The sequence below is a fragment of the Nicotiana sylvestris genome, chromosome 12 (genome assembly GCF_000393655.2).
Source record: "Nicotiana sylvestris chromosome 12, ASM39365v2, whole genome shotgun sequence".
NCBI lineage: Eukaryota > Viridiplantae > Streptophyta > Magnoliopsida > Solanales > Solanaceae > Nicotiana > Nicotiana sylvestris.
In genome coordinates this window covers 50,526,869-50,537,801 of record NC_091068.1, presented here as the reverse complement: position 1 = coordinate 50,537,801, position 10,933 = coordinate 50,526,869, and the positions used below count along the sequence as shown (strand labels likewise).

General features: G+C 33.6%; 1 protein-coding gene across 14 annotated transcripts in view; it reads left to right on the top strand.

The window, feature by feature from the left end:
- The first annotated feature begins 2,928 nt into the window (after window positions 1-2,928).
- LOC104240256 (amino acid transporter AVT1A) overlaps window positions 2,929-10,933 on the top strand; it is a 51,197-nt gene continuing 43,192 nt past the window's right edge. For 5 of the 14 annotated variants that reach the window (XR_011404443.1, XR_011404444.1, XM_070165369.1 and 2 more), the window contains exons 1-10: window positions 2,932-3,357; window positions 4,609-4,889; window positions 5,093-5,307; window positions 6,323-6,346; window positions 6,437-6,617; window positions 6,724-6,943; window positions 7,023-7,158; window positions 7,250-7,269; window positions 7,385-7,530; window positions 8,986-9,029. Coding sequence is in view for 12 of the 14 variants with exons in the window: in XM_070165369.1 (XP_070021470.1) it covers window positions 3,197-3,357; window positions 4,609-4,889; window positions 5,093-5,307; window positions 6,323-6,346; window positions 6,437-6,617; window positions 6,724-6,943; window positions 7,023-7,158; window positions 7,250-7,269; window positions 7,385-7,530; window positions 8,986-9,029 (1,428 nt within the window). In the remaining 2 variants the exon portion in view is untranslated. Of the gene's footprint in view, window positions 3,358-4,608; window positions 4,890-5,092; window positions 5,308-6,322; window positions 6,347-6,436; window positions 6,618-6,723; window positions 6,944-7,022; window positions 7,159-7,249; window positions 7,270-7,384; window positions 7,531-8,985; window positions 9,030-9,312; window positions 9,486-9,535; window positions 10,920-10,933 lie in introns of those variants that run through there. The other 9 variants (XM_070165371.1, XM_070165370.1, XM_009795061.2 and 6 more) reach the window with 7 other exon arrangements.

The following is a 10,933-nucleotide window of genomic DNA, read 5'->3' as shown; positions in this document are numbered from 1 at the left end:
AATAATTTAAAGGTACTAAAATGATTAATAATATATAATTATAAAAATAAAAATACTGGAGTCAATTTTGTAATTATAAACACAATTAAAATCTTAAAATAGGCTAATATTGTAATTATATGCAATTTAGCTTTTAAAAATACTAAATAAATTTGTAAAATTATGCAAAAATTATTTTAGCTATATTTTAGTATAAATATAAGAATCTAATAAGTGAATTGCCAAAATAATAATTTTGGGAGTAATTATTGGGTTTTTCTTGATAAAATAGGGCAATAAATTGATCTAAAAATCTTTAAAAATTAATGAAAAAATAAGAAAACCCTTGGACATACTTATATATACATACATATGCTATTTGAAAGGTAATTTTCATATAAAAATATACAGAACAAAATTGGGTATCAACACTCCTTATTTGTATCTCACATCTGAGTGTATTCGTTTGGCCGAAAACTCATTCTTCCAACACTTCTTTTTACGCCGAAATAGGAGCCGCCTCTTTCTCCTCCACTGCCTTTCACGGTGGAAAATTATTGTATAAATACAATATATTTTATATTTCGTGAGAGATCTAAAGTGTAGTTTATATTTTCGCCCGGAGATCCTCGGTATTTTATTGTATTTTCTATTTTTAAATATAGTATATTTTGTATTCTCGTTGGAGATTTGACCGGAGTTGACTGTATTCTTCATTTTTAGTGTAAATACATTGTATTTTTAAAAGGATTTGAATGTATTCTTCATTTTTAGTGTAAATACAATGGTATTTTATATTTTGTCGGAGATCCGATGGGGTATGATTGTATTCTTTTTTTCTAAATATAGTGTATTTTGTATTTTCGCCGGAGATTTGACCGAATTTGACTGTATTATTCATTTCGTCATTTTTAGTGTGTGTGTGTGTGTGTGTGTGTATATATATATATATATATATATATTAAAAGTATGAAGTCCCTTAGTAAAATATTGTTCGCCATTTTTACCCTTTAAAAATAGAATTCATACTAGATGAAGTAGTCATTTAATTATTTTCTAATATTTAGGACCTATAAATTCGTTGAAATTTCTTTATTAAATCTTTCTTTTTTTACACTAGATACCTAAAATTTAGGACTTTAAAATCGATTAAAATATTACCTTAAATAAATGCTTAAAAAGTCAATTATTTGGAACAGTAATTCAAAATTTATAGAGTTCGTTTGATTTGTACATGGCCTTTGGAAAGTGAAAACTTAATGGTAATCAAATTGTATTTATGGTGAACAAAATAACTTTTTAATATCAGTGAGTAATTTTTTAAGTAAAATTTTAATTCATTTAATATTTGCAACAAATTAAATTGTAAAATTCTAATGGTAATCAAATTGTATTTATGGTGAACAAAATACTTTTTTAATATCAGTGAGTAACTTTTTAAGAAATTTTTTAATTCATTTAATATTTGCAACAAATTAAATTAATTTATTTTAATTATGTGATAAATAATGTGAGACTAAAATTAAAAACTACTAAATATAAAAGAAATTAATGTTCCACTTTTCTATTAATTTTGTCTTCTTCAATCAATCTAGAATACTATAAAAGCCCAAAATTTCAAAGTAAAATTGATTGATTATTTTATCATTTTAAAACAAATTTTACATAATACAAAATTATCATTTAATTAATATTTTCTAATACTTGTGATATTGAAATTAACTAATGTTTGACTATTAATTTTTTTCTTATTTGAACTATATAGGAACTCCTAATTTTTTGGGAATGTCATTCTAGTAAGATTACTTATTAGGTATTATTATTTCACCCACAATAATAATAATAAATCAGGTGATATTAGAAGTGTTCCACTTCAAGATACCAAGAGACGAAAACTTAAAGCGAATTGTGTAGAAATCATATTCAGAATCTCACGGCTATTTTCATATTGCTAAAATTTTAAATATTTAAGGTTTTTAATGTTAAAATCTTAGCTATTTCAAGTTTTTTTAAAAAATAAATATTAATAAGATATCTTTCAAAAGTGTTTCATTGAATTTTGTAGTTTCTCATAGTGTCGATATATGGATGTTGATATTATCCATTAATATTGAGCTAAAGGAAGTAACAACGTTTATTAGCATATAGAATCTCTTTATCATGATAATGACCGAATTTACGTAGAAAGAATGGCGTGAGAATCTTAATCTATCCCTAATGAAAGTTCAAATACTAAGGTATTTGAAGAGTTGAGATCTTCTTCTATTGAGTTAGATAAATGTGATTAACATTCATCATTGTTTTTCAGGAATTTGGATTTTTTTATAATTTTTATTTAATAATTCAAATATTTGTCAATAATATCTATGTAATTTTTATAAATTTATATTCATTGTACATTAAGACTAGTACATTCAAATACGTTCAATCTTGCGGCATCAAATAATGTTGGATACAATTGAATTGTATACTCAAATACACGTGAAAAACTAAATAAAAAAATACAATTGAACAGTGTATTCAAATACACTCAAATACAACGAATTATCCAAAGCTAACTACAAAATATAAATATGCAATGGATTAAAAGGTAGTCATTTCTGAAATTTTCCATATATATATATATATATATATATATATATATATATATATATATATATATATATATATATATATATTTGACTTTTCAACTTACTTTTTCCTTTCATATATTCCATTTTTATCCGCTTCCAACAAGAGGTCGTGAGTTGGAATCACTCGAAGAGCAAGGTGGTAAGTTTTTGGAGGAAAGGTGTTGGACACAGCGTTTCTGCCCCGTAATAGGGATAAGGTTTGCATATGCACCACCCTCTCTGAATTATACTAACTAGGTGGGTTGTTGTTGTTGGATACTCCATTCTTTATCCCCAAATTAAAAGGGGAAAAAAAAGAAAGAAACAAGAAAACGACAAGAGAAGAACGAGTTTGATATAGTTGGGGGACCTTTGTGCTCCGATTCTCTGTCTCTCTCTTATTAGTTTCCCTTCTCGAGTCAGAAGGATATACATCTCCCTTGCTTCTTATTCGTCAGTTTGGCCGATGATTCATCATTTCTTTCCAAATAAAGAAATGCGATGGTTCTGGAAATCTCAAGAACGTATTCAATCATGTCTTTGCAGAGCCCATATATATATACTTGCAGGTGTCTGTTTGGGTTTGCATCTGATTGGAAATAACCATGGCAAAGAAGTCTGAAGAATTATCAGAATACTTATCAGATGATGTGGAAGCCAATCCAAGTAGCGATAGCCTTACTATGAGTGATGATGATGAAGAAACTGCTGATGAGGAGGGTCAAATATCACCATTTTCTTCTCAGCAATGGCCCCAAAGTTTCAGGTTAATACTTCACTTCACTTCAGTTCCCATAACTTGTCCACAATGATTAGGGAACAAATCACTTTATTGCTTATGTTCCATTCAAGCACCGGTGTCTTATAGTTTGTGTTTCAGTTTTATGGACCAAACATTGGGTGTCAATTTTGGATAACTGTAAAAGGGAAAAAAGGATTTAATGAGAATCCTATGTTATGTTGTAGGAACTTGTTTAGATAAATAGAAGATAAAATTGTTGCTTTCTATCAACCTTAGTTTTTAGACGACACATAAATACACTTCAACATGGTAACGACTGGAATTACCCCCCTCCCTTTCTTTTTTCAATTTCAGTTGCTTGGCTCAGCTTCCTTTTTTCTACCTGACTGATATTACATTTTAGTCCTTGATTAGAATTCCTTATTAGCATCTTGTTTGAGTCAATAGTATAAAAAATATTTGGCATGTTAGAAGAAAAAATATCTAATAGGTTAAGGTTAACGAGCTACTTTGCGTGAGTGGTGGGTTTACATAACAGAGAGATTTGGAAATTGGAAAAACTGAGGATTAGTTCTTGGGACCATACTCACCATTATATGTTAGAACCTCCTGTTTTTCCCTTCCAAAGAATTTATTCTGACCTGAGGAGGTCGCTTGTATTGGTGTGGCGATATATGGGCTGGATGATGTAGGATGGGACATCGGTGATTAGAATAAAGCTCAGATGTTATTGTCTCGACGCCGCATGTGAAGTACTTTTGGAAATTATGTTTTGAAAAGGTTGAAAAGGGTTTGGGATGTGAGGCCAAATTTGCAAGTTGTGCAATTAAGGGTGTGTTTGAGAGTATTGACACACGGGAGGGATAGCCTAATAGAGAGGGCCGTTCTGAGGTTGAAATTTCGAGCCAATGATTCATCAAGAGAGAAGTGGGAGAAGCAAACATAGGCTCCCAGATTTTTTTTCTTTTTGTTTTTGGATTTTTTTTTTTTGGGGGGGGGGGAGTGGGAATTTGGTTGGGCTTTACCATTTCATCAAGAAAAGGAAAAAAGTAGGTGCCTATGGAGAGGGTCTGAGGGCTTATTGATGTGTGTTTGAAGTTAGGAGCTAATCAGCTAGCCTGAGAAAAGAACCACTTCTTTTCTGTAGCTTTGGTGACAAACGAGCGAGTTTAGATCTCCACTATGAAAAAGGTTTATCTTTATATCAGATGTTTACTCTGATTAGAAGAATGGGAGAGAAAAAGTTTCTTATGCTGTTCGTATGTATGATAACAGAGAGACAATTGACTCATATACGATTGCCGCATCACCAAGTTTCGGACTCCTACGACTTGGATCCAGTATTATATCTGAAGTCGATAGTAGAGAGTTCTTAGGCTCGGATGTGAAGACACATTTACTCGCTGAAAAGGAAAAAGTTCAGGAGCAAAATGTCGTGGATGGAATCTCAGTGGCAAAGGCATCTTGGTCAGAGAAGGCTTCTTCATTGCATGAACAACTGGTTGGGGAATTACCAATTTCCTATGGATGCAGCTTAACTCAGACTATATTCAATGGTAAGAAAAACCTTAATGTTGTTCAGTAATTTAGTATCTTTGACAATCTGAACGAGCAGGATGAAACAACTTCCAGTGAATAGCTTTACTATGGGCTATACCTGAAAATCTACCTAGGAGGGAGATCTTAGGATTTTGAAATCAGAAGTGCTGAATCTGCTAATAAGTGATAATCTGAGATAATCTCTTTTTATCTGTTTTAGGTGTCAATGTCATGGCTGGAGTTGGACTGCTCTCTACTCCTTATACAGTGAAAGAAGCTGGTTGGGCTAGTTTGTTAGTGTTGGTAATTTTTGCAGTTATATGTTGGTACACAGCTTCTCTTATGAGTCATTGCTTCAAGAGCAGGGAAGGAATCACAACCTATCCCGATATTGGAGAAGCTGCATTTGGAAAATTTGGACGCGTTATTATATCTGTGAGTTAGTTTAATCTGTAGTTGCTTGATCCTATGCGCAATCAGTTCCAAGTTTCAGAAGTTTAATCTACAGTTGTTTGATGCCTTGATCCTATGTGCAATCAGTTCCAAGTTTCAGCTATGGAAATCTTGTGGATGAGTAATTTTAAGATTTAACTCTAATAGCCCCTCCCTTTGTATCCTAATAATGTAGTCCCCCTGTCATCTTTTTTAAGTGGGACTAAATCTTTCCCTGATTTTCTTCATTGCTTGTTTAGGTTAATTGTTTACCCTTTGTTTAGTAATTAACCACAAATTAGTAGAATGACAATTAACTATTTTATGTGTTTAGGATGTGCCCATGGTTTCTTTCACCTAGTTTCCTACCAATCCTTCTTCTAAAACTACCAAAGGGCGCCTTCCTGTCAGGAAGTCACCAGTTTTGCCTTCTTCTTTCCACTTTTCCTCTATCATCAACCACATTCTGTTTCCCTTTCACCTACTTGGATAAATTAGGATAAAAGGAAATTACTGGCGGATTCAAGCTAGTAGTTGGATACTCCAAAAAGCTTGTCGGTAACAGCAATGTCCACTTTTATCCCTACCAAGTACCAACTCCACTATGTGACTTTCATTTGGTTCTGTTCCTATAAAACCTTTTATCATGACATTGTCCGGGCGAAAATAGAATGCTTCCAGCTGTTAGTTAAAAATGTTACTTCATGTTAGATGAATGCAGTTCATGGAGTGGGAACAAATGTTAGTAATTTGGACCCAGTAAATGTAGCTTTCTGAACTGCTAGCATATAGTTTTTCAGTTGGATGGACATATTGTGATTTGCTGGGGGAATTTTTATTTCATGATGCCAACGTGGAACAATACCAAACTTCTTTTTGGCTTAAATATAAAGTTACTGGCTGAAAATATGAGTAAGCTGATTTATGCTTACAGGGACAAAGGAAAAAATTGATTGCTCGTTATAGATTGTTCGTCTTCCTGACAATTTTCTGATGCTGTTCTTCTATTTCTTTGCAGATTATCTTGTACATTGAGCTCTATGTAAGTGAAGATTGGGTTTAGACCCTGTAGTTTCATTGTTCACCTAGACTCCTTAACATCAGACCTCTAACATGTGTTCCACCAATGCAGTCATATTGTGTAGAATATATAATTTTGGAAGGAGATAACCTTACTACTCTTTTTCCCGGAACTTCACTAAACTGGGAGGGCCTTAAACTTGATTCGACTCACTTCTTTGGGATCCTGACTGCCCTAGTTGTTCTGCCAACTGTTTGGTTGAGGGACCTTCGTGTAATATCATACCTCTCAGGTGCTCTTTTGACCAACATAAAGCGCTGACGTTGCTTCAAACAGCAGTACTCTTGGCATGGATGGTTTTCAACCATCATCTGAGAATCTTATTGATGTATTTGCAGCCTGCGGGGTCCTTGCGACTATAATAATTGCTCTGTGTGTGCTTTTCCTTGGTACAGTGGATGGAGTCGGATTTCATAATACCAATCGGGTTCTGAACTGGAGTGGGATTCCTTTTGCTATTGGGGTATATGGCTTTTGCTTCTCTGGGCACTCAGTCTTCCCAAACATCTACCAATCTATGGCTGACAAATCAAAATTCAATGACGCAGTAGCTATATGGTATGGTTTTCTACTATTGAATAGTTTTATGCATTTTCCTCAATGGTCCGTTAATGACCAACACCTTCTTGTTATGCAGCTTTATTCTGTGTATTCTAATATATGGAGGTGTTGCAATAATGGGGTATCTCATGTTTGGTCAAAGCACATTGTCTCAGATTACTTTAAATATGCCTGAGGATTCAATCGCTTCAAGAATAGCAGTATGGACCACTGTATGTATGCTTTCTGTTTTCCCTTCAAAATATTCCTGAATCTTATTTGGCAATCATTAATTTTTATCTTTATTCTTGCTCTACCGTGCAGGTTATCAACCCATTCACGAAGTATCCTTTTACACTCGGAAATATCAGTAGAGATTTTAGATTGCATGTCTTAAGTACACAAAAGAGAAGAACTTTGCATATCCTTCTGCTTTCCTTAAAGTTTGCACTTGCACAGATATGCATTGCTGATGAATCCTTTGGGAAGAAGCATAGAGGAATTGCTGCCTCCAAGAATCTCTAGTAGTTTCTTGTGTTTTATTCTCCTAAGGACAGTGCTTGTCTTTTCTACCCTGTGCGTTGCATTTCTAATTCCCTTTTTTGGTACGTAACATTATCTTTCAGCTACGATCTTTAACTTTAAATTTCTAATCTCATTTTAGTTCACTAAATGCTATTCTCCTATCAGTACTTATTCTTTATACATATAATCTGGAACCCTATAGGCTTTTTGAATCTTCTGCATCACTTCCGCCTTATGCCGGCCCAGCTTATTTCCATACCAAAAGTTTGTCTTTTAAGGAAAATTAGTTTTATAAAACTAGAGGTTCTCCAATGGCACACTTATCCCTACAATGACATGCAAGTCTAGCTGAATTCTAGAGACTCTTGGCAAACACTGGATCAAATGTAAATCAGACAAGAATAAAACCTTAATCCACGTGAATGGTAGCATTGTTATGAATCCTCTGTTTCATTGTGTTTTGTTGTTAGCTAAGTTTTATATTGGTCAACACGAATCCTTTCTTCAGTCTTGTGTAACTAAACATCTATCTCAACATATGCATTTCTATGCCATACAATCTTTTACATCTTAGGAGCTAAGTATTCAGTCCGGTATAACATTGTTGGGGTCGCAATCACTCTATTGAACTTGCCTACTTTTCACTTTGTTAGGTATCTTTTATTACACAACATTCCCTGGTGCTCCTCCATTTCAGCCATCTTATTTTAATTCTGCGTGTTGCATGTTCATCTATCACCAACTCTCTTAGAAGACTAAGTTTCTATTAGGGCACCACAACCCTGCCTAATCTGATATTACCTCTGCTAAGAAAAGATAGAGAAAAAGAAGGTAATCTCGAACAATATAGTACATCTGAGTCAACTTTTAATTGATGCGTTCTTCTTCTAACATCAAAATTTAATGAATTCACTAAGTCTCTCTTGAGCCAGAAGCTTTTCTGGTTGCAAATATTACTGCTGCCACTTGCTTTAGTTTGTGTGATAATTCTTGGATAATTAGCAAAAGAGGTCATATATATATATATATTAATATATATATATATATATATTAGAGCATGTATTAGTAAGATTAGCTGTATGAAGCCTTCTGGTCCGGGTGCTTTACCATTTTGCTGAAAACATGAAGACATTGATTGCTGGTTAACGAAATGCGTAAGAATTATGAAACATATGATAATGACGACTTAAAGATGGAGGTGTAAAAAAGTTTTGTTTGATATCAACCCCTGAAATAGCTGGCGTGGTTTTCATGTATAAGTAAGCAAATGTATCTCCTTAACTTCCAGAATGGTTTGTTTAGATGTTTCTGATTGTGCTTGTACCATTTTAAATCCGTCCATACCTGGATCATTCGAAGAGAGAAAGCAAACTGCAGAGTTTAAGCTGTGACAATGTTCTTCCTCTCTAAATTGCATTCCTAAAGCACCGAATATGTGCATCAAGCAAGAAGCTTCACCTTAGGGATGTTTGGTTGATTAAATAAATCTATGAGACAATTTCTAGTTATACAGTCATAAATCACTTTTGTTGCAGGTCTTGTGATGGCTCTGATTGGTTCTCTTCTCAGTATACTGGTGGTAAGCTCGTTTCCAGTTTTATTGGATCCGGAACTTATTGTTTTTTATATCACAGACTGATAATCTTTTCTTGGATATGCAAACTGATGAAGTGTGTGACTATCTCATCTAAAAGTTTAAGCTGTTAGAGAGAACACATTTTTATTTACTTAATTATGTCTTCGACACAAACCATCAAAGCTTGCTTTCAATTATCAAAAGTTTATTACCTATTTAGTGAAACCTATTTTTCCTCGCTGTACTTGGCTATATCTTGAACTTATTGTTTTTTTTAATATTACAGATAATAACTTTTTCTTTGATATGCAAGCCATTAAGCTGTCAATTATGAAAAGCTGATTACCTATTTAGTGCAACCCATTTTTCCTCTCTGTACTTGGCTATTTTATCTTCCTGATATTTTTCTTTGGTTTGATCCTTATGCTTCTGGAAACGTATTGGTAGAACTATCTTCTTTGATAATTATATTTCTCATAATCAGATTAGTACAATGTTGAATAATGCAGAATATATTGGGGCTCCCCTGAACTTGACGACTTTTTATTCAGTTCACACCAATATTTTATGGCCTATACCCCGTTGAACTTGGCTATTTGATAGGCTCGACCTCCTGGAACTGACAACCCATGAAAGTGTGACACACGCACTGCCATGTGGATTTTTTTTGTTCACGTGTCGTTTTTAAAGATACAATATATATTTTTACCCTTTTAAATACACAAATTATTTGGATCATCTTTTTCGGACAAAATCTGAAGGAAAAAAAAACGTGGAACAAGATTATTTTGGGTATAATTGTTTATTTGGCTAAAGATAATGATATTCTAATTAAGTTATATTTAAATATTTGCCCAGAAAGTAGAAAAATATACTCTTAGAACAAATAATCATGGCATCTAACAACATCAGTAACAACAAACCTAGTATAATATCACAAGTGGGGTCTGGGGAGGTTAGTATGTCTGCAGACCTTACTCCTACCTTGAGGGTAGAGGAGCTGTTTTTGATAGACGACCTGCTTAAGAAAAGATGAAAAGAAAGTAGTAGCAACAAGTAATAACAACAATAGGATAATAAGAAAACAAAGCGAAAGGAGCAAAATTTAGTAATAGAGATCTAACAATAATAGAATACAAGACTAACCACTAATACTACAGGTATGGGGAAGAAACACTTTCGATTACCTACTAACCTTCTACCCTAAGTTTCGACCTCTACACCTTCCTATCAATGGTTATGTCTTCAGTAAGTTGAAACAACATAAAATCATGTCTAATCACCTCGCCCCAGTACTTCTTTGGTTTATCTCTACCTCTCTTCAGATCCACAAAGGTCAATTTCTCACAGCTTCTCACTGGGACATCTGCGTTTCTCTTCTTCACATGCCTAAACCATCTAAGTCTCGTTTTTCGCATCTTGTCCTCTACCATGTTCGTATCTTTATTCCTAATCTTATCAATTTTAATATGCCCGCACATTCATTTCAATATTCTTATTTCTGCTACTTTTATCTTCTGGACATGGGAGTTCTTGATGAACATACAAGCTCAAATCATGTAAGCTTGCAAGCACTATGCCTTATCTAGAGCAATAATTTACTAACAAGAAAGGGAGACCAAAAAAATCGACTGAATGACCGGAGGTACCAACTCTAGAAGAAAAGAACCTAGAATATAATTGGGGTGTCGAGGCATTGCTGCAGAATCAAACGATGTTGATTACCCACTATCCACGTGTAGCCATTGCTGCTAGTTGTTACTGCTTTATCGCTGCCGCGTGCGCCTTACGCGCTACTCGGAAGTACTTGGAAAACGGACCAAATCCACAATTAGAACTCCGTTACTTTGGATAAAAGACTTTTTTGGCTAAACATAATGAAATTTAACCAAATATTTTATAAATTT